We start from the raw sequence: 24,332 nt of genomic DNA on the forward strand, positions 1-24,332 counted from the left end.
ACTCTGGTCCCTAAAGGTTTTTTTTAAGTGTATTTTACGTATACTTAAAACATATACTTTATAGCTACCAAGCAGACTTTTTAAAAAAAGAAGGGAAAAAAATGAAGGCAGAATCTTCTTTATCATGGTTCTTTTTTAAAAAAAAAAAATAACATGAACTAAAGACTGGTATTTCTTTTCCTTTTTTACTCATCTTTCATCTTGAGCTTGGAAAATTTATTTAGCTAAGTTAAAAGGGTGTAGTAATGGGGCTTATACTTCTATATGAAATAGAGTTGCTTGAAAGTTTAACAAAACATACCACTAAATTTCTGGATGGGGGCTGAAACAATAATGAAGCAGGTTGGGCATTTGCCCAGATCCCAGCATCCCATCTCAAACCCATCGGGAGTGATCCCTGATCACAGAGCCAGGAGTAAACTCTGAGTACCACTGGGTGTGGCTCCCCAACAAACAAAAAAAAAACAAGCGAACAAACAAAAATAGATGGAAATCTTAGGAGGACTAGTAAATTTGCAAAGGTCTGTTTCTTATATATTGGTAAAACATTTCAATGCAGGAAAATTTTCAAAGTTGTATAGTAGTGTACTTTAATTTCTCTGATTAAATGCTAAATGCTGCTATTAACTGGTATGATTATGATTGTTAGTTGGTACCATAATTTGGAAGACTAAAATAGGACCTTAAAATCCATTTGGGGGGCTAGAACAATAGCACAGCGGGTAGGGCGTTTGCCTTGCACGCGGCAGGTTCAAGTCCCAGCACCCCAGATGGTCCCCCAACCACCGCCAGGAGTAACCCCTGAGCATCGCTGGGTGTGACCCAAAAAGCAAAAAAATAAATAAATAAAATCTATTTGGAAGTTTGCGGTTTTTTTATGGGTACTTACCAAACAGAGTAGATGACTGTTGCTTTCCCTAAAGCTGGGGCAGGTTCCTATAGCAATTGGCATAATTTTATTTTACTTATTAAAGAAACCTAACCTATCAGAGGGCAGGTATCATGTCTGTGCTACTCAACATTATGTTCCTAGCATCTTGCATAGTGGGTGCTAGTAGACATTTAGATGTTTGTTGAAGGAATAACTGTATCTGAAAGTTTTTTTAGCTACTGAGATTTTTGTCATGTTTAGAATTTGCTTAGTCTAAGCACACCACTTAGTGAATTATTTTACATTGGGACGAAAGTTTCTGGCTATTGCAGATAGGTAATTCTTTCATTCTCAGTGTCGAGTACATTCCTGGGCAAATACTGAGTTAGAGATGTGGAAGACTTGATAGAAGAAAATGTTTCTGTTTAAGTGTACTCCCAGGTTCAATCCCCAAGCACTGCCAGGAGTAGTGCCTGAGTGCAGAGCCAGGAGTACCCTCTGAGCATTGCTGGGTGTGACTTAAAAAAGCCATATGTATATTTATTTTTCTGTTGATAGAAGATCAAAAGACAGTTTTTTTTTGTCTTAATATGTGTGCTTATACATAGAGGATAAGAGGAAAGATTTTACATAAAATGTTAACTTTGTGGCTGGAGGGATAGTATAGTGGTTGGGGTGCTTGCCAGTTCCATTTTGATCCCTAGTAACCCATATGGTCTCCTGAGAACCATCAGCAGTGATCCCTGAGTGCAGAGCCAGGAATAAACCCTGAGCACAGCTGAGTGTTCCCCACCATTTTTTTTAATTATCTTTGGAAGGAAAAGTTAAATATGTTTTTTTAGAAATTAAAAAAAAACTTTTTTTCTATATACCTTCATAATACTTTTTGAGTTTTTTTTGTCTCTTCTATTCAGTATGTATTATTTTCAAAAGAAACATTTTTATAAGAGATACATGGGCTGAAGCAATAGCACAGCAGGTAGGGCGTTTGCCTTGCACGTGGCCGACCCAGGTTTGATTCCTCCATCCCTCGGAGAGCCTGGCAAGCAACCGAGAGTATCCCACCCGCACGGCACAGCCTGGCAAGCTCCCCATGACAATATGCCAAAAATAGTAACAAGAAGTCTCACAGTGGAGACAATACTGGTGCCCGTTCGAGCAAATCGATGAACAAGGGGAGTACAGTGCTACATGGGAAAAATAAGGATCCATTTTTTTTCTTTTTGGTGTTTTTTGTATTTTGAGCCACACCTAAAACTCCTGGGTTTGTATTTAGGAATTACTCCTGACTATAGAGTTTGAGGGACATGTGGGATTCTGGGGATCAAACTTGGGTTGACTACATGCAAGGCAAGTACCCTACTGCTGTACTATCACTCCAGGCCCTAAAGATCTGTTTTTAATATTATAATTTCCCTTTTAGCTAGTACGTCGAATGTGCTGTTTTCTACTCAAGATCCAGTTGAAGAAGTAGTGCCTGGTGAAGTCACTAATCTCAAGAAGAATGGTGATAAGGGAGAAAAAAGACAAAAACATTTCCCAGAGAGGAGTTGTAGTTTTAGTTCTGAAAGTCGAGCAGGAATGTTGCTGAAGAAGAGTAGTTTGGATTTGAACTCCAGTGAAATGGCTATCATGATGGGAGCAGATGCCAAGATCCTCACAGCAGCCTTGTGTCCCAAGACTTCTCCACTTCATATGGCAAGAACCCATAGCTTTGAGGGTGTTAGCTCTCATCTGGCTGATTCCAGGACTCGTGTGTCGGAAAGCTTATGGGAGTCCGAGCACAGATCTGCCATGTTAGAGATGCTGGAGGAAAGCCAAGAGCCTCTTGAGGCTGCTATTGATGACAGTGAAGTGAAAACATCGGTGACAAAGGATACATATGACAGTCTGCAAAGTAATAGTAGCAGTAATCAGTCCATAGACTTAAAGACTGAATCCAAAGATCAGTCGAATAAGAGAGGTAGTTTATATGGTGTTGCTAAAGCTGTCGAGAGGGAAGATGTTGAGACTGGACTAGATCCTTTGTCTCTTTTAGCTACTGAATGTTTAGGAGAAAAATCTGACCCTGAAGATAAATTTTCTCCAGTTATTGCACGTAATCTGGCTGATGAAATTGAAAGCTATATGAAGCTAAAGAGCCCTGTAGGCAACAAACCGTCTAGTGTGGAATTGCACAGAGAGGAGAACAGAGATTCTAGTCCTACTGCTGAGTTTGTGCAAGCTGTAGACAGGAGATCAAGTCTACCTTTAGATCCTGGTCCACCAACACAGGAGAGTCCTGAAAGTGAAAAGCCTTCCCCCTCGGTGTCCAGGTCTAAAACGTTCACGGGGCGTTTTAAGCAGCACACTCCCTCGCGCGCTCACAAGGATCGTTCAGGGTCTCTGTCAGCACTTGTGCGTTCTTCACCACATGGCTCATTAGGCTCTGTGGTAAACTCTTTTACCACGGGTTTAAAGCTGGATAATATACTCTCGGGCCCCAAGATGGATGTGCTGAAATCTGGTATGAAACAAGCAGCAACAGTCGCCAGTAAGATGTGGGTCGCTGTAGCATCTGCCTACAGCTATTCAGATGATGAGGTAGGAACACTTTATTGTATGTCCTAATTGATTTCTGAGTGTTCGTTTGTAGTATTTGTTTAGATATTTCTTACAACTGTGGTTTTCATTATTTTAATTTTTTGATATTTGAGCCATACCCTACAGTGCTCAAGGAACCACAGGGTGTCAGGTATCAAACCCAGACCTCTGCATGCAAAACCTGTGCTAAGCTTGTTGGGTAGTCCCTTTGTCTCTGGTTTTTATATTATAAAATGGTACTCTGCTTCTATAAATAACTAGAACATACATGTAAGTAAATTATTAATGAAGAAATAACAGTGCCATTCTGTGATCCCATAGTTTAAATTGACTTTCTTTAAAACACTAATGGTTAATGTTTAATAATGCCATGTTAGATTTGCATAACTTTATTTTTTAGTAATATTTTCTCATCTCATATATTATGCAGTATAATATACATAGAAGTCATACTGCAGTTTAATCCATAGCTTTTATACTATATATCAAAAATTATTCCTTTAAAAGTATTATAAAGATAAATTAGACATTATATCTTTTTATTGAAGTATTATGGTTTATGAAGGTATTAATATTATTTTAGATTTATAAAACTACTGTACCATGCCCACCACAAGATTGCCAGTATCTCTACCACTGAACCTAGGTCCCTTTTCACCATCCACGTGCCATGCCCAGCCCTCATGCCCCAGTTGGCAGATACAGTTCTCTTGGTAGGGCAGCATTTCAGGGTTTTCATTAGAACTTTCAATAAAAATAATAATTTTTTTTGGAGAAATTTTTTTAATGGAGAAATTTTGCTCATATGTTTTGTAAAACATTTGAAATTTCCCCTTTGTGTTCAAATAATGTGATCTGGGTGGTACTGACGTATTCGATATGCCAAACACAGTAACAAGTCTCACAATGGAGACGTTACTGGGCCTGCTTGAGCGAATCGATGAACAACAGGAGGACAGCGACAGTGACTTTAGTAGTAAAGATAGCTATGAGTGTTTGCTGCTTTTATTATAGTACTATGTTATTGTGAGTTACACATCTGCTTTGATTTCTGAATGTATGTGTACACATACTTATTTAACTTTCGTAGCAGCCTCGTGAATTGGCTCTATATTTATCCCCATTTTATAGATGAGATAGTTGAGATTTCAGTGAGGATAAATACCTTAGCAGATTATTAATTATTATCAATTTATGAGTGACAGTTAAAATTTAAATCAACCTGGGAGATTGACTGTAGTGTCCAGTGCCTTTCACCATTATTGTAACAAAGAAGGGAGCAATGTCTTGGTGGAGATTCTAGTGGATGCTTTCCAGAAATGGCAAAGCAAAGTAGAATCTAAGTGGATTTTGATACTTAAATTTGAAAATTTAGGTTCTTTGAAATGACATAGTGGCAGAATGCTTATCTGAGAGAAAAATGTACTTCAAACCTTAGAACATGTATCATTCAAAGTATCTTTTCATAATGCTAAAGTTCTGAGTCAGATATATAGACACAGGGGGAAAAGTAGGATAATTTAAGACTCGTGTATCATTGAAGGGACAATTTAATTCTACAGGTAAACAATTAAAGGATGTGTATTATAAGTTAACTGCACTTTGTTTTAAAGAATTTACAGAGTTGGACCAGAGCGATAGTTACGGCACTTTGCCTTGCATACTGCAAACTCTGGTTCAATCCCTGCCATCACATAGTTCCATCTTGACTTAGAAATTCCTCCTGGAGCAACCCTTGAACACCACAGGATTGTTTTTATATACTGTTCTGTGTATCTGTATTTAATTTTATATCACTTAACCTGGTTTTACAACCATTAATATAATATTTAAAGCAGAAAATTAAAAGGAAATTGGTTGTTGAAGTGTTTTCTGTCTAAAGTATGAGCAGTCTTATTTAGTTGACTAAGATCTGCAGTGTTTGAAACTTTTAGTCATGTCTTGTTCCTCAGTGGTAATGGTGACTTTTCTGAAAAACCATGTTGCTAATGAGCCAAAGAGGATAGGACAGTGGGTAAGGCGCTTGCTTTGCATGCTATGACCCGAGTCAGTGTGCTCACTACATATGCTCCCCGGAGTGATCCCTGAACACAGAACCAGGTGTAAGCCCTGAGCACTGGGGGGTGTAACCCAGAGACAAAACAAAATCATGTTGCTAACCAAAATTCATAGAACTTTAACCTTATTTTGATGACCTCATAATATCCATGTTTTTAGTTGATATGATTAGAAGTTAGTGAAGTTAAATAATTTCTACAGTGTCAAATGCCTAATTAACTAATGGAGAGGTGAGATTAGTTTGTCTGTCAATTTTTTTTTTTTTCAGTTTTTTGTTTTGTGGCCATACCAGGTGTTTCTCAGGACTTATTCTGTCTCTGCTCAAAGACCAGTGCTGGCAGTGCTCGGGGAACCTTTTCTAACTATGGTTACCCACATACAAGGCAAGGACTGTAATCTCTGTGCCATCTCGCTGGCCCTGGCTGGCTGATTCCTATCAATTCTGCTGCTATCCCTGATTCCACCGGAGAAAATGAACTCTTCGAGTTTCTTCATTAGATGATAATAAATATTGAGAGATACCCCTCACCCTAGTAAATACCAGAGGCACACATAATCTTAAAGTATTGGGTCATTACTTGAATATGAAGGGGAAAATCTAAATAACAGAAGAAAGAGTATACAATTTTGAAAAACATGGGAATAACTTAAGGAGAAAGAAATTTAGGGACTGGAGTGATAGCACAGCAGGTAGGGCATTTGCCTTGCCCTTGACAACCCAGGTTTGATTCCCAGCATCCCATACGGTTCCCTGAGCACCATCAGGAGCAATTCCTGAGTGCAGAGCCAGGGTAATCCATGTGCATCGCCGGGTGTGACCCAAAAAGCAAAAGAGAGAGAGAGAGAGAGAGAGTGAGAGAGAGAGAGAGAGAAATTTAATTCAATAAAGGGTAAAGGTAAAAGGTAAAGGCCCTCCCGTTGTTCATCGATTTGCTCGAGCGGGCCCAGTAACGTCTCCATTGGAGACTTTGTTGTTACTGTGTTTGGCATATCGAATACTTCACGGGGAGCTTGCCAGGCTCTGGCGTGCGGGCGAGATACTCTCGGTAGCTTGCTGGGCTCTCCGAGAGGGGCGGAGGAATCGAACTCGGGTCGGCCATGTTGGCTGCGTGCAAGGCAAACGCCCTACTGCTGTGCTATCGCTCAATAAAGGGTAGAGTGAACATATTCCTGTTGAAAAGGTACTACTTAAATTTGTTGTATTTTTATTATTTTCTATTATAAAGGAGGAAACTAATAGAGATTACAGCTTCCCTGCTGGCCTTGAAGACCATATTTTGGGGGAAAACATGTCATCTAACACAAGTCTTTCAGGACTGGTCCCCAGTGAACTTAACCAGAGCAACACAAGCCTTGGCAGTAGCAGCAGCAGTGGAGATGTAGGAAAACTGCATTACTTAACAGGTAAGGGAAAGACTTTCATTTTTAAAATTTGTGTGTAGAGACCTTTTCCTTCCTCTAACTATAGACAGAATAAGTCCTTTATCCCTAGATTAACGGATATTTAATATGGCCTTACCAATACTGCCACTTTTATAAGATCTACAATTCTGTAATAATCGCTCAAGTTTATTTTTGTACACATTTGGCAATTATATCATTACTTCTCAGAGTATTGTGTGCATTAAAATTGTGCATGGATTTTGTTTTAAAATAAATACAAATATTCAAACCCTAGAGATAAACTTTAGGACTGTGTTTTGTTTTGGTTTTTAACACAATCGATAGGTGAATCAGATTTGTACTAGTTGTTGAGATCCCTACACTATATCATCAAAATAGTTTAGCACTATATTTTTTATTTTTAAGGTCATTAGCTCACATAGCACGATTGAAAAATTGTGACCCCATTCATATTTTTTCAACTTTTATTATGAAAAAAATTACAAAAAATTCAAATGTTCTAAAAAGTTTGAAAGGATCATGTAGTGAGCAATTCACCATACTTAATACTGTTTTTGGAGGGATTACTCCCAGTGGTGCTGGAGTGATAGCGCAGCGGGTAGGGCATTTGCCTTGAACGTGGCCGACCCGGGTTTGATTTCCTCCGCCCCTCTTGGAGAGCCCGGCAAGCTACCGAGAGTATCTCGCCCGCACGTCAAAAGCCTGGCAAGCTACCGTGACATATTGGATATGCCAAAAACAGTAACAAGAAGTCTCACAATTTGTTGTGAGACGTTACAGGTGCCTGCTCAAGCAAATGGATGAACAATGGGAGGACAGTCTACAGTGTTACTCCCAGTGGTGCTGGGGGCCTTTCCTGGCACAGTTCTTGTGAGCACTTACCACTCAACAGTGATATTCAAGGGGCCATGCAGAGCATGTGCTCCAGTTCTTTGAACCATCTCCTTATCTTAACTAGTGTTATTTTTTAGCTATATATTTCTACTACATACTTACATTTTTATGATTGTCCTATTTGAAAATCAACTGTAGACTTTGGAACACTTCTCCCCTAAATTCTTCAGTATGCGTTTCCAGAAAACTTTATTATGTTTTATTTCTTTCTAGGCGAAGTTCCATTTCCAAGAGGCATAAAAGGACAGGACTTTGAAAAATCAGACCATGGTTCTTCTCAAAACACCAGCATGTCTAGCATCTATCAGAATTGCGCCATGGAGGTAAAAGTTCTATATCCCATCCATGATAAAAGCAGCTGCAATTATCTTTGTATTTCAAAATGGCATATAGCAATCCTATAATAACCAAGTTGAAAGAATATTAACGTAAGTCATTTGGTTGAATTGGCTAAATGGTTTATGTAATCAAGACTATAAACTGGTAATACTTCCTTATAAAGTATCTGAACTATTAGTTCCAAATCTAATCAACAGAATCTATTAAATATCTCAAAAGAGTGATCTATTGGGATTTAATTTTCACTGTGGAGGGTCTCAGTATCTGTACTTTTCTGCTTTTCTAGGTTTTGATGTCAAGTTGTTCACAGTGCAGAGCTTGTGAAGCTTTAGTTTATGATGAAGAGATTATGGCTGGCTGGATGGCAGATGATTCAAATCTGAATACAACTTGTCCATTCTGTAAAAGCAACTTCTTGCCTCTTCTCAATATAGAATTTAAAGACCTCAGAGGCTCTGCGAGGTTAGTATTGTAAAGCTCCTTTAAGAAGCTAGTGCCCACAAAAAATAAGATGCCTAGAGGATGAGTTAACGTTTATATTAAATTTCAGACTTCTCTGTTCTGTCTCTCCTTCACTTTCAGTGTATGAATAGAAAATAGGCCCCAGAGAGCTTGCACAATGTCTGAGTGCATGCATTGCTCATAGGAGGCCTGAGTTTGATCCTTAGCACTGCTTGTTCCCCAAGCCCAGTCAGGAATTAATTCTGAGTACTGAACTGGGAGTAGCCCCTGAACACCTTCAGGTATTACCCTTCCCCAAATTAAAATATATATATATATTATATATATATATTTCTGCAATGATAAGGTATAGTGTGAAATGAATGACTCCATAGGGGGATGTGAGGTAATTTTTTTTCAGAAAAATAGTCTCACTAAAAATAGTTTTTGTAACCTCATGGAGTCGCTTTCAGGCATGACTTCAGTAATCTCTGAAAAATTGCCTTACAGGTTTACATTCCCACAAGAAGCTATATTGCCAGTAGCAGTGCCTACAAATTCTCATTTCGTTGTATTTTCACTTTCAAAAAACTCCATTCTGTTAAATGGTATTTCAAGTACTTTTTCTGAATACTAGTGAATTAGAGTCTTTTCTGTTAGTAAGTATACCCTGTGTTACATAAAGCCTGTTCACCAGCCCATGAGCTATCTTCCTGGCTGATAAGGAAAATGTTATTGATTGTATGATATCTTTAGATATCTTGATTACTAATATTTTTGGGAACATATGCATTTACCTTCTCCTAGTCAGTTGACTTGTCTTTACATGTTGTGGTTTCCTTCACTTTTGATGTAGTCTGCTATATTCTTGCCTTTGTTTCCCTTCCTTTGAAGCCAGATCCAAAAGATATCACTGTGACTGGCTTTAAAGAACTGAACTATTATCGATTACTTTGGCTTCGTAGTATAAGTTTAAGTGAGGGAGTGTGAGTCCTGCTTTTGTTATTCTTTGTTAAAATATTTTGTTATTTGATATCTTTGCTGGTACCATACAAATTGTAGAATTGTTTGTTAACCCTGCTTTGGGATTTTGGTAGGGATTTCATTGAATCTGTAATAAGACAGACATTTCAACAATATTAACCTTTTGAACCCCTGACCACAGAATATCTTTCAGTTTGTTGTATCATCTTTATTTCTTTCATCTCTGTGTTATAGTTTTTACTGTACAGTTTGTTTGCCTCTATCATTAAATTTATTCTCAGGTACTTTATTCATTTTTGATTGATGGAGCGAGAGCACAGCGGGTAGGACTTCTGCTTTGCACGCAGCCGACCCAAATTCAATTCCTCCGCCCCTCTCAGAGAGCCTGCAAGCTACCGAGAATATCCCGCCCACATGGCAGAGCCTGGCAAGCTCCCTGTGGCGTATTCGATATTCCAAAAACAGTAACAAGTCTCACAACAAGTCTCACAATTTGTTGTGAGATGTTACTAGTGCCTGCTTTAGCAAATCCATGAACAACGGAAGGACAATGACAGTGACAGAATTTTAAATGGAATTTTATTCTTAGTGTTTCTCCTATTGTTGTTGTTGTATAAAACTGCAACACATTTTTGCACACTGATTTTGGACCCTGCAAGTTTACTGAATTTGTTTCTTAGTGTTTTTTAAGATGTTTTATATGTATGTATATATAAGTATGTATAAAATCCTGTCATCCTGTCATCCACATATAGATGACAGTTGGTAAATATTCTTGCTGATAATTCCTTAGAGAGAGATTATTAAATTTTTGTTTTGTTTTGGGGGGGTCACACCCAATGGTATTCAAGGGTTACTCCTAGCTCTGTGCGTAGAGAATACTCCTGGTGGTGCTTGGGTGTCCAAATAGGGTGCCAAGGCTTAAACCTGAATCAGCTGCAAGCACCCTACCCAGTGTACTGTTGTTCTAGCCCCTGCTCTTAATTTTTTAACTCCGTGTGCATTTTATCATCATAGCTTTTTAAAAATCTTTCTCATAAGCAGAAAAGGTCTTCATTTGAACTATAATAACCTCCTCAAGACATTTTCGTTTGAAAAGTCTGGGAGTAAGAGAGAGGAGAAAGAACGAGAGTAGAAGTATATGCGTGTTTGAAGTAGGCAATATATTACATATGAATTGTATGATTCATTGTCACTGCTATACTATAAGATGATTCTAAACTTGTTGAAATTTGTAGGACTGTGTGATTTTTTTAAAGCATTTTTTTCCTTCTGCTCCTATCTAGCTTTTTCCTGAAACCAAGTACCTCTGGTGATAGTTTACAAAGTGGAAGCATCCCATTGGCAAGTGAACCTTTGGAGCATAAGCCTGTGTCCAGTTCAGCAGAACCTGACTTGATCAACTTTATGGATTTCCCAAAATTTAACCAGACCATAACTGAAGAAACAAGCTCTGCAGTTGAATCAAGGTACCCTAGATTACAGAGTTAATTTTACAAGGTTATCCAGAATAATACAAATTATTATTGTAAAATGTCCTATCTTTTAAACAACCTGACTCACGGAGGAATCAGTTCTGCCACTTAACAAATTTTTATCTTGAGCCAGAAATAGAACTCATCTGACTGAACGTATGCTTTGCACGGAGGAGGCTCAGGTTTGATCTGCCTGGTGCCCCAAGCTCAGTGAAAAGCAATTCCCAAGTCAGAGCTAGTAGGAGGCCCTGAACACTGCTTGATATGTGTGCAACCTCTCCCCACCGCCCCAATTTTTGCCAACAGATATTGTTTAAATAATTGTTGAAGAGGGGACAGAGCAATAGTACAGCAGATAGGATGCTTACCTTGCATGCTGCCAATCCAGATTCAATCCCGGTACCCCATATCGTCCCTGGAGACCACCAGGAGTGACTGTGATCCATGAGCACAGAGTCAGGAGTACGCCCTGAGTTGCTTGATGTGGCCCAGAAACCAAACAAACAGCTGCTTGATATGACCAAACAAACAAAAAAATTGATGATGAATCACTTTTGAAACCCTTTAATGTTTTGGCAAGCTCCCTGTGACGTATTCGATATGCCAAACACAGTAACAACAAAGTCTCCAATGGAGACGTTACGGGGCCCGTTCGAGCAAATCGATGAACAACGGGAGGGCCTTTACCTTTACCTTTACCTTTTGCAAAAAAACACGATTTCTTGGCAGTATAATTTTCCCTATTGTTGTCATTGCGAGTTTCCAGAGACATCTTTATTGTGAACATTTATTGAGAGCCTGTATCTGCATAAACATCCTTAATGTTGGGGCTGGAGCGACAGCACAGCGGGTAGGGCATTTGCCTTGCACGCAGCCAACATGGCTGACCCTGGTTCAATTCCCAGCATCCCATATGGTCCCCCGAGCATCGCCAGGAGTAATTCCTGAGTGCATGAGCCAGGAGTAACCCCTGAGCATTGCTGGGTGTGACCCAAAAAGCAAAAAAAAAAAAAAAAAACCCATCCTTAACGCACTGAAAGTACAGTGAATGAGATCTGGAGACAGCAGTATAGTTCAGTGCCAGAACACATGCTTTGCATGTATCTGGGGTTGATCCTTGACACCAAACATTCATTAAAAAATAACTTTTAAGTAAATAAGATCTAGTTTCTATGTTTAAGTAGACTGTAATCTGATAGAGATTAAATGCTTGTGATAAATACATAACTATTTGCATGCAGTATTCTTCTAGATGATTTATTTAATAAAAAAATGTTTGAATAAAGCACTTGAGTAAACACTTATCTTTCAAAAATAATAACTGTTATTTGCCAGATCCTCCTCCCACCAGACATTCACTCTTGTCTTCTTTTGACTAGTTTATAAAAAGTGTATGAAGAAAATTTATTCTTACAAGGCAATAAATACTTGACTCTAAAATAGATTAAGTAAAATTCACTTCATTTTAGAAAATATTCCAGCTCTGTAGATTTTGGTTGTTCTTCAGTCTGAGCATAGTATTTCTTCTTTATGTTTTTAAGTGATGAAATAAAGAAAATCAGTGGAGATGTCCAAACTATGAAAATTTCATCTGCGCCTAATAATTTGTCAAAGCGGAATGTGTCTCTTACTCGAAGTCACAGTGTAGGAGGGCCCTTGCAGAATATTGACTTTGCCCAGCGACCGTTTCATGGCATTTCAACAGTTAGTCTTCCCAATAGTCTTCAAGAAGTTGTGGTATGTAATATCATTATATTAGTACTATATATTCATGTAAATATTTATTGAACTAGTTTATATTCTTTAGGTAGGCTTATTGACATAAATACTGGTCTTCTTTTTATTAACAGCTTTTCAGAATTCCAAATATATACAAGAATAAGCAGAAAGAATACAATGAATTCCTTTGACCTGTCATCTAGCATCTGTGATTTTCAATTTATGACCATGCTCTTTGTGTACCTTCATTTACTTTTATAGAATTTTTTTTCATTCTTGCTTTCCTTTTAAAATTTTTATTTTCCCCTTCTTTTCCTTTTTTATTCTATTGACTAATTGTTCCCTTTTTTGAAGTTCAGGGATTGAATCCCGAACCCTCAGACTTGTATGGCATGAACTCTACTTTTGAATGATTCCTTTTTTCACTCCTTTTCTTTATTTTCTTATACTATTTTGAAACATATTTTTAACTCTGTATTTTTTTTTGGTAAATATTTTAGATTACATCTCAAAAAATAAAGAATTATAAGTCGGGGAGATAGTACAGGCAGGTGCTTGCCTTACAAGTCGTCAACCCAGGTTTGATCCCTAGCAATCCCATATGGTTCCCTGAGCCCTCCAGGAGTGATTCCTGAGCGCAGAGCCAGGAGTAACCCTTGAGCATTGCCAAGTGTACGTCCCCCCAAATAATAAAAAATAAAAGAGTCTTAAAGAGACAATATCATTTTCAAACCAAAGACAAAATAACAGTATTTATTCAGTCTGTTTAGATTCCCAGTTATCTAAAAATTGATTGCAGTTGCTTGATCTGGTTATTTTTGTTTCTAATAACTTATAATCTATAGACTCTCCTTTTTATCCTTGAAAGTTAATTGTTGTTTGTAACTATGAAGTGGTTATTGTATCTAAGAGAAGCTTGGTCAGTTTTTTATATTTTATGTTATGCTCTTCCTTTCTTTGCTGTTTGTTTTGGAGTCACACCTGACAGTGCTCAGGGCTTATTTCTGACTCTACACTCAGTAATCACTCCTAGTCGGGTTGGGGAATATATGGGATGCCAGAAATCGAACGTGGCTCTGCTTTGTGCAATGCAAGTGCCCTACCCACTGTACTATTGCTCTGGTCCCTCTTTGCTTATTTTTAGAAGACTGCTTCACCCGGGCGGTCTTTTGTTTCTCTAATAGGAGACATCATCGGTGTTTGTGATGATTTAACTATTGATGCATCAGTGCTTAAATCGAATTCATTTGAAACTTTCAAATGATTAATTCTATCATTTCTTACTGCAATGTATCTATTAAGCGTATATCTGTTATGGAATATATCTTTCCTCATGTCATTTTAGTTTTCTAATAACCCAGTTTATGCTAGAATGGTAGGATAAATATTTACATTTATGTCCATACATTTGGGTTGGAGTGATAGCACAGCGGGTAGGGCGATTGCCTTGCACGTGGCCAACCCGGGTTCAATTCCTCCATCCCTCTCAGAGGGCCCGGCAAGCTACCGAGAGTATCCCGCCTGCATGGCAAAGCCTGGCAAGCTCCCATGGTGTATTCGATATGCCAAAAACAGTAACAAGTCTCACAATGGAGACGTTACTGGTGCCCGCTCGAGCAAATTGATGAACAATAGGAGCATAGTGCTTGCTGACAGTGCATGTCCATACATTTATATGCAAATTTCGACTTCATTTTACCTGTGGCTGTGCAGTGTTCCATTGTGTAGGTCTACCATAGGTTTTTTGTTTTGTTTTGTTTTTTAGTAATGTAGGAGTACTGCTGTTTGTTCAGCCATTGATTAAGCTCATTGAATTGGATATGAACTCCACATTACTTGTTTTAATTATATCACCGTGAGATAGAGTTACAAAGCTTTTGTGTTTGAGATTCAGCCATACAGTGATGGAACACCCATCCCTCCACCGGTGCACATTTTCCACCACCAGTGTCCCCAGTATCCCCATCTGTATACACCCCTCCACCCCACATCCCAGTCCTCACCCTACCTGTATGGCAAACAGTTTCCCCAGTACTGTCTCTAATTTTGGGCATTATGTTTTGCTCAAAATTTTCCACCACCACTCAAGCCTATCTGCCTAGGGCAGATGCTAGATAATTTATTTTCCATTGCTCGTTTTAAATATCATGAGAGCATGCACAGCCACAATTGTAAATGTAAATTTCTAGATAATAAATGGTTGCGTTCCAGAGACATCTCTGTATGGCACTAATCCATTTTGGGATTTAGTTGGGAGTCTCTGGGCTAGGGATGTTGGTGTGCTAAGATAGCACCCAACATGGGCATGACAGCCAGTCTGCTGGGAGGGCAGGGACCCGGGGAGGGACAGCCCAGGTCCTCTGCCTGGGATTTAGTCCTGGAACCCACACACCTGAGCCATGCTTGTGGAAGCTCTTGGTCCCTGGGATTCCATCCGGAGTAGGTGGGGAGACTGCACCTGCTCCGTTGGGGTGCCCTGGTGAAATTGGCCCAGTATGGGGCCCTGAGAGATCTTCCAGGACTTACTGCTGTGTCTCTGGACCAGGGCTGTTGGTGTGCTAAGATGGATCCCGGAGGCAAGTTGTAGGCATGACAGCCAGTCTGCTAGGTGGGCGGGGAGGGGGGAGGGAGAGCCCAGGTCTTCTGCTGCCATGCAGCCTGGAGATTCAGTGCTGGAACCCGCATACCTGGTACCTGGTTAAATAGTTTATTTAACCGGTCATCTGTTCTTGGACACTTGGGTTTTTTCCAAATTCTGGCTATTGTAAAGAGTGCTGCAATGAACATAGAAGTGCAGATGGTGTTTCTGCTGTGTGTTTTTGGCTCTACAGAGTATGTTCCCAGAAGTATTATTGCTGGGTCATACGGAAGCCCAATTTCTAGATTTTTTGAGGTATGCCCTTTCTAAAAAGGCGTGACCAGTCAGCATTCCTACCCGCAATGGATGAGAATCCCTTTTTCCCCACATTCATGCCAGCTGTAGTTGTTCTTGTTTTTCTTGATAGTGTCAGTCTTCTGTGGTGTGAGATGATACTTCATTATTTTGATTTGCATTTCCCTGATGATTAGTAATGTCTTTTGGCCATTTGAATTTCTTCTTTAAGGACGTTTCTGTTAATTTCCTCTCCCCATTTTTGATGAGGTTAAATGTAATTTTTCTTGTAAAGTTCTAGTATTTTATTTTTCTAAGTGCCAGGGATTGAGTCCAGTGCCTCATATGTGTAAAGCATGTGTTCTACCTCTGAAACACATTTGTAACCCCAAGTACTTTTTTTTTTATGTTTTTATTACACTGCATCAACTACATCTGTCAAAAACCCTAAAATAACTGATTTGGAAAGAATAGAGGATATAATCTCAATGAGAAGTACTCATAAAAATGCATAATTAAATAGATAATATTCACTTTTTTTTTCCTTAAAGGATCCTTTAGGAAAAAGACCAAATCCTCCCCCTGTTTCTGTGCCTTACTTGAGTCCACTAGTGCTTCGTAAAGAACTTGAGTCTTTGCTAGAAAATGAAGGTGACCAGGTGATTCATACATCCTCTTTCATCAATCAGCACCCAATCATTTTCTGGAACCTTGTTTGGTATTTCAGACGTTTGGATCTTCCAAGTAACTTGCCAGGACTTATTCTATCATCTGAACATTGTAATGGAGGTGTGCAGGTAGGATATCTTCTATACTTCAATATATTGGCTTTGTTAGGATAAGGCATTATTTCAAATAACAAAAAGTTACAGTCATGACTTAACTAAAAAAGTACAGTGGTTTTCTCTCACTTGAACTGTTTAGGTTCAGAGGTGGTCACTGTACGGCATCTGAGGAGATCCTTCCGATTTTTTAGTTTGCTTTGCTCAGTTGCACATGACCTCCATTCCCCATTTCTATACCTGATTCATAATAGCAGGTACTGCCTACAAGTTGTCTCACGTTCTGGCAAGCAGGGGGGGAAAAATGGCTGGAAAGGCTAATTTAAATGGTAATACAAGGAAGTAGAGACCATTGCACTTTCTTTTACCTTAACATTTGATGTGATGGTGGGGCTGAAGCTATCTAGTACAGCAGGTAGGGCATTTGCCTTGCACACGACTGTCCCAGGTTCGAACCCCAGCATCCCATAAGGTCCCCCGAGCACCGCCAGGATTCCTGAGTGCAAAGCCAGGAGTAATCCCTGTGCATCGCCAGGTATGACCCAAAAGCAAAAAATAAATTTGATATGATTGTGGGTAACCTGTCGTGTGAGCATTGTACCAGTTGCCTGGTAGCCATTCCAGCACTTCAGTTCAGAATGAGAAACCTTTCCAGGAGTCAGAAAGATAGTACGGTGGGTGATACCTGCTTATCTGGCTTCAATCCTCAACACTACATATCGTCCTCCCAAACCCTACCTGGAGTGATCCCTGAGCTCAGAGCCAGTCATAAGCACTGAGCACAGCTGGGATTGGCCCAAAACAAACAAACAAAAAAAGCCCGGCAAAACCCACTTTTTTCTTAAATTGAAAACCATTCTCAATAAATAAAAATTACAATATTTTGTTTGTTTTTGAACCACACCCAGCTATGCTCAGGGGTTACTCCTGGCACTGCACTCAAGAATTACTCCTGGTGGGCTCAGGAGAACAAATGGGATGCTGGAGATTGAACCTAGGCTGGTTGAGTTCCAGGAAGAAGACTTACCCACTGTATCATACATCTCTAGCCTCCCAGTAGATAAAAATTAAGATTTTTAGCTAATGTTTTATCTCCAGAATTTTTTCAGAACTGAAGTGCTGGGAGGTCACCAGGACTACACTCAGTGGTGCTAGAGAATTCACATGGGGCCAGGGATCAAACCTAGAGCCACATGCCGGCTAGGGATAAGCTCCAGCTCTTTGAGCTCTCTTCTCAACCCAAAGAATTTTGAAGAAACCCATCCTTTTATACATACAGACTTTACTGAGTCCATTGGAAGTTGTTATGCTGGTGATACTAATAATCTCCCTTAATCTCTTTTAGCTTCCTCTGTCATCACTGTCCCAGGATAGCAAACTTGTATATATTCAGTTGTTATGGGATAATGTCAACCTTCATCAGGAACCAGGAGAACCTCTCTATATCTCCTGGAGGAATTTCAGTAAGTAAAATAGAATTAAAGGCATGAAGGAATCAAACTAAAAATAACCCATACTTTTATTGTGCATAGTAGAATACTCTTCAGCCATAAGGAAGAGGAGACCACTGAGGGGAAAAATTAATTAAAGAGAGAAAGTATTCTGCTTTGTTTGAAAAAAATTTTTTTTCACCTCTTTAGATTTCTTTTCGGTTCAGATAGTTTTGCTATATACTGACCTGCTTAACTGAGTTAGGTCTCTGAATTGAAGAGGATTTGTTTTTGTGCATGTGATTTTTCTTTCAAATAGCAATTTGGCTGAGTATTTTAAGAGTGGATTCTTAATACTAATACAAGAGTGATTTGTATATATTGATATGTGATCATGGTTTGAATTATATGATTATCGCTCTCAAGGAATATGATTTTATTTTCAATACTATATGTATATATAAAATGTCAGTATATATCAGTATATTGGGTTTTTTGGGGTTTTGTTTTGTTTGATTTGTTTTGGTTTGCTTATTTTGGTTTTTGGGCCCCATCTGGCTGTGCTCATGTGTTACTCCTGCACTCAGAAATCACTCCTGGTGGCTTGACCATCTGGGGTGTCAGGGGTCAAACCTGGGTCAACGATGTACAGGGTAAATTCCCTTCACACTGTACTATTGCTCTGGCTCCCTCAGTCTTTTATATTTAAAATATATTTCTAAGAGGGATCCAAACAATGAGTAGATCTAGTAGTACAATGATTCTGGGCCATTGAGTCTACTCCGCTGATGCTAGGGGCCCACCAGGGCTACACCTGGCAGTGCGCAGGGGGCCATGTGATCCTTTAGTTGTTATAGGATAATGAGAATTGAACTTGGGGCTTTGAGCTTGCAGGGCATGTGTTCCATCCCTTTAAGCTATTTCCATGGCTTCTGAAGGTTTATTTTTAGCATTGGTGATTCAACTCTAGGATGCCACTGCAATTCTTTTGTAATCTATGAAATCCATATAAATGATTGGTTTTAAAAATTCTAGTTCAGGATAATAATCCTTATCAATTAGGATTTTTTTTCCTGGTATACTTAAACAAAGTAACAGAAGCCTGAACAAGTAAAGAGATGGAGAACTTATGAAGCAGACATTCCAGGACAAGCAAGTGTTGCCTCTGTCATCAGGGACCCTGGATCCTTCTGTTTTACAATCACTAAAGATTGCTTCATGGTTCCAGAATAACTGCTGGGATGCAAGCAGTCACCTCCTAGGTTGAAGCAGAAAGCTGCAAATTAGGGAAGGGCAGTGGGATTGGCCTCTCCTATTAGAAGACAGCAGGAATGATGAGTTTTATCAGGCCACATTGCCACATAGTAAGATGTTGAATAGAAAACTAAAAAATGCTACAAAGCTGGGAGGTAAATGTCTTCAGTAATTAGGGTGGTTAAGCATGTTGTTAATTTCTATTTTCTTTTTAGATTCTGAAAAGAAATTGACTCTTCTGTCAGAGGAACAACAAGCAACAAGCACTTTAGTTGAATCCATCAGGCAAAGTATTCAACATAATGATGTTCTTAAACCTATCAATCTTCTTTCACAGAAAATGAAGCCAGACATGAAAAGGCAAAGGTAATAACACTTTTTTTTTTGCTTGTTGCTACTCAAAATTCGTGCTTCTAAAAATATGTTTTTAAAGAAGACCTCTATTGTGAGCTAGAGCGATAGCACAGCGGGTTGCGCGTTTGCCTTGCACATGGCCGACCCGGGTTTGATTCCTCTGCCCCTCTCAGAGAGTCCAGCAAGCTTCCGAGAGTATCCCGCCCACACGGCAAAGCCTGGCAAGCTCCCCGTGACGTATTCAATATGCCAAAAACTATAACAACAAGTCTCACAATGGAGACGTAACTGGTGCTCGCTCGAGCAAATCGATGAACAATGGGAGGACAGTGCTACAGTGCAATTCATTGATGTCAAAAATATACTGAGTCTTTGGGAAACATTTCTGCCGTGCATTAAAAGTTTATAAAATTAACAATGATTTGGAGCTGGAGCAATAGCACAGCGGGTAGGGCGTTTGCCTTGCATGCAGCCGACTCGAGTTCAATTCCCAGCATCCCATCTGGTCCCCTGAGCACCGCCAGGGGTAATTCCTGGGCACAGAGCCAGGAGTAACCCCTGTGCATCGCCGGGTGTGACCCAAAAAGCAAAAATAATAATAATAATAATAATGATTTATATATGTACTACTTACTCAGATTTGGTAGCATTAATACATCTTTCCTTATGTCACATAAAAATATTTTTGGGGGCTTGGAGCAATAGCACAGCGGGTAGGGCGTTTACCTTGTACGCAGCCGACCCAGGTTCAATTCCCAGCATCCCATATGGTCCCCTGAGCACCGCCAGGGGTAATTCCTGAGTGCAGAGCCAGGAGTAACCCCTGTGCGTCACCGGGTCTGACCCAAAAAGCAAAAAAAATACCAAAAACTTGTATTTAAAAAAAGAATGTATGCCTTGCATGTTTGCAATTCTTGATTAAATTCCCAGCACTCCATACATAAAGATGTGAAAAAATAATATTAAATACATGATGGAAGCAGTGAATTCTAAGGATACGGAGCTTTCTCACCCCTCTTACATGCTTGCATAAATGCTCACCCCATCTCAGCATAAGTGAATTTTTCGTGGAAGCTTTAAAAACGGGGACTATGGACCAGCAGCAGTTTTTCCAAGGTCCTTAAGTTTCTCCACTCAGGACATCTTTGAAGATAATTTTAAGAATGATAGCCAGGAATTGATGATGAAAATGGATGGATCCTCCTATAATATCAACAGTTGAAGAAACGATGACTCACAATCTAAGAAGTACCTATTGTTTAAGGGCTGGAAAGGATTATTGGACAATGAATGATACTTCTTCTGACGCCTCTAAAGAAAGGTGGATGAAATATCAGGATTAGCATTAATCTTTTTGTTTGGGGGCCACATCCGGTGGTACTCAGGTTTACTCCTAGCTCTGCACTCAGGGATCACTAGTGGCGAGTTCAGAGGACCATATGGCGTACTAGGGGATAGAACCTGGATCCACTGCAAGGCAAAACCCCTACCCGCTGTACTATTGCTCTGCCCCGATTCTCACTCTGATTTTAAACTGAGCCATGCAAGTCATTTTTAAGGTTTCACTTGTGACTTTTTTTTTTTTTTTAGTATTCACAGGCCAAATTCATATACTTGTAGCCTGTGATTTTAGACTCCTAATTTACCTAGAAATTTATCTTATATTTTGTCAGATGTCATATTTTCTGGACCTTTTGGGGCCAGGAAGGTATAGTACAACAGCTAAGACACTTGCCTTGAATGTGGCAGCCCCTGCTTCAATTCCCAGCACTCCATATAGTCCCCTGAACATACCAGGCGTGATCCCTGAGAACAACCAGTGTGTCGTCCCGTTCATTTCCCCAGAAAAAGGTTTGGTTTCCATAGTTTTTAATTAGAAATTGAAGTTAAGGCAATTCCATGTTGCTTATATGATTTATCAAAAAGTTCAAAGTCATTTTGATCATTTTTAGTATGAAGCTTTATGCCTTCTAAGTTTAATTTGAAATAGGAATGTGCAGGAATGTGCTGTAATAGTTGTAAACACTTTGTTGTAGGGGCTGGGAAGATAAATTGTATAAATTAGAAAGGCAGATAGGCCTTTTTCCTTGCTTGTGACAGACCCGGGTTCGATCCCCGGCACCCCATATGGTCTCCCAAGCCTGTCAGGAGTGACCCCTGAGCATAGAGCCAGGAGTAAGTTATGACCCCTAAACAAACAAGTTTGTTGTACCCTTCATCCAGCTTCCCCAAAAAGTGACCTAACTTCTAACTGCAGTATGAAACACCAGTAATACACTTGGATACATAAACAAAACTTAGTATTTGGGTACCGTATTAAAGAGGTTTTATATGGATATTTATGTCCTTTATTCATTTAAGTTTTAAAATATTTGTTTTATAGGAGTTTATACAGGGAGATCCTCTTCTTGTCATTAGTGTCTCTTGGAAGAGAGAATATTGATATTGGTAAGTTGGTTTATAAAGGGGATTCTTGAGAGAATATTAATATTGGTAAGTTGGTTTATAAAGGAGATTCTTGAGTTTATTTTCTAATTAAAAAATTAACAGCCCTGGGTAAATATTTGCCTTTATAAAGACTTATTTTAATTAGCAGTAAAACATGAAATGTTAATCTACCATTTAATAATACATGGCTTTGTTTTATTAACAATAACAACTGCATTTTTGTTTTTCAGAGGCTTTTGACAATGAATATGGAGTTGCATACAACAGTCTGTCATCAGAGATTCTTGATAGGTTGCAGAAAATTGATGCCCCACCAACTGTCAGTGTGGAATGGTGCAGGAAGTGTTTTGGAGCACCTCTCATTTGAATAAGAAAGTCACTAGAAATTTGACACTAAGCTGAAGGAATTAGATTCATTTTGGAAACATCCATCTGTGTTTTTTTTTTCTAAATCCTAAGATTTGAGGAAAGTTAGGCAGTTCTTTGGACAATATATAATGAAATGTAATTCACACTGAATCATCTCATAATGTAAAAATGCCATTAAAATGCCCCAGTTTATTGATGTTGAACACTTTTAATTTATGAACTGTAAAACTGCCTCTGCTAAAAACTCTTGATTTCTCAGTATTTGTTGGTAGTTTGATGAGAAGCCATGTTCATTCTTGGCATTTTGTTTATACTAGAAACTGATTTGGGAAAAGGCAAAATTGATGTAAATTTGCCTGATTCCAAACCGAATGAAATTTTATCAATTATGAGCAATTACGTCTTGTGCATGTGTGTATATGTACATATATGTGTGGCTGTTTAGGTATGTGTATATTACAGCCATGACAATATATTTATTAAATTTCTTAGGTTGCATGTTGCAATACAATTTTCTAAAAGGGGTCTATTAAATGACTACTACTGAACCTTGTTTGTAGTCATTAATTTCAAAATTACTTTAAAGTCTGATGACCATTGCCTTGCCTCTGACTTTAAACTTAATATATATTTTCACCCTACACCTTGCATAATAGATTATATCTTGAATATCTAGTTACGCTTCCTCTTCCCAAAACCATGCTAATTTGTAATAGCTTTAAAATTGGAATGAGCCAATCATTGTTGTAAGTAAACCAGCTTCATAATTTATGAAATTGGAACCTACTTGTTTAGGTACACATATCGTTTTTTGGTCACTTTTAAAAACCTGTGGGATAAACTTGCACTGTACACAGAAGTTTTATTCTTGTATAATAGATGTGTATGCTTATAAGTATAAATGTGCATTTGTAAATAGTTTCTTAGATTTAATCAATTGTCTTAAAACTTTAAAGCTTTGAACTTTGTTGCCAGTAGGTTGAAGAAAATCATGACCTCACATGCCTCACTGACATTTATCATGCCTTTTTTTCAAAGTATCCTTTAGGAACAGTTAAGTTTGCCTTAACTTTTTGCATGGTTTAAAATCCATTTGTGTGACCTTTTAGCTATTATGTAGGTAACTGAATCAGTTAAGGAAAAAAATATTCCTAGTGGTACAGTTAACAGCACAAATTTCTCTTCTTGGTCTTTTTAAAATAAAATGAAATATCAACATTTCAGGGTTAAGCTGACCTATGCAGAATTCTGTGTTCAATTTGTGAAAGTACTAAATGAAAAAGAACTTGTCAGAAATTATGTACAATCCTCAGTACCTTCAAAATGGATCTTTTGCACTGTCTCAGAGTATATATTTTTGCAATTTAAGACTTGGTACTACTTTTAATATTTAACATTCATTCCTGAAAAGTTTGGAATTATCTTGCATATAAAAACTGAAGAATTAAAAGAAACTGTCCTTGTGTTATTTTTTAAACTCATGAGATACAGCAGTTTAATCAGTTTTCTGATTGGTGAGTTGGAGCTGGAACCATCCCTGATAATGCTCAAGAAATAAAGAATTGTGTTGTCCTGAGATCAATCCTGGTCAGCCAGGTGCAAGGAAAGTGCTCCAACTGCTCTTACTATCAATTAGGCTTGGAAAAACTGACTGGAGATGTAAACTATTCCCATTTTCCAACTATATGAAACTTAAACCCACAACTTCTAAAAGCAATTTACTCCAGATTGCTTAGCATTCCTTTAGACCGGCTCTGGAGGTCTAAATTTTATAATAGGCTCCATGAAACTTTTCCCTCCTGGAATTCCCATTTTCCATCCCAAAATCAAATTGAGAGCAGAACAGTACAATACAGTAAGGCTGAACAAGGCCAACCCAGATCCAATCCTTCATACCACATATTACTACCTACCCCCTGCAGCACAATTGATGGTAATGCCTGGGCACTGCTAAGTATACCCTAGACCACAGCCCAACCCAAAATAAAACCTTTAAACCCAAACACAAAAATTTGTAAGTCTACAACTATACCTCATGATGTCTCACTAATAAAT

The 24,332-nt window shown here is 38.7% G+C and overlaps 1 protein-coding gene across 1 annotated transcript in view; it reads left to right on the top strand.

The window, feature by feature from the left end:
- Positions 1–23,725, top strand: part of DENND4C (DENN domain containing 4C) — a 107,614-nt gene extending 83,889 nt beyond the window's left edge. Inside the window, exons 23-33 of the mRNA XM_056117098.1 lie at positions 2,295–3,454; positions 6,739–6,916; positions 8,024–8,133; positions 8,436–8,611; positions 10,861–11,043; positions 12,591–12,786; positions 16,192–16,437; positions 17,768–17,885; positions 19,322–19,472; positions 21,844–21,908; positions 22,139–23,725. Of these exons, the coding sequence (XP_055973073.1) occupies positions 2,295–3,454; positions 6,739–6,916; positions 8,024–8,133; positions 8,436–8,611; positions 10,861–11,043; positions 12,591–12,786; positions 16,192–16,437; positions 17,768–17,885; positions 19,322–19,472; positions 21,844–21,908; positions 22,139–22,275 (2,720 nt within the window). The 3' untranslated portion in view covers positions 22,276–23,725. The remainder of the gene's footprint in view (positions 1–2,294; positions 3,455–6,738; positions 6,917–8,023; positions 8,134–8,435; positions 8,612–10,860; positions 11,044–12,590; positions 12,787–16,191; positions 16,438–17,767; positions 17,886–19,321; positions 19,473–21,843; positions 21,909–22,138) is intronic.
- Positions 23,726–24,332: the final 607 nt, after the last annotated feature.

This window comes from Sorex fumeus, unplaced genomic scaffold (assembly GCF_029834395.1).
Source record: "Sorex fumeus unplaced genomic scaffold, SorFum_2.1 ptg000034l, whole genome shotgun sequence".
In the NCBI taxonomy this organism is placed as follows: domain Eukaryota; kingdom Metazoa; phylum Chordata; class Mammalia; order Eulipotyphla; family Soricidae; genus Sorex; species Sorex fumeus.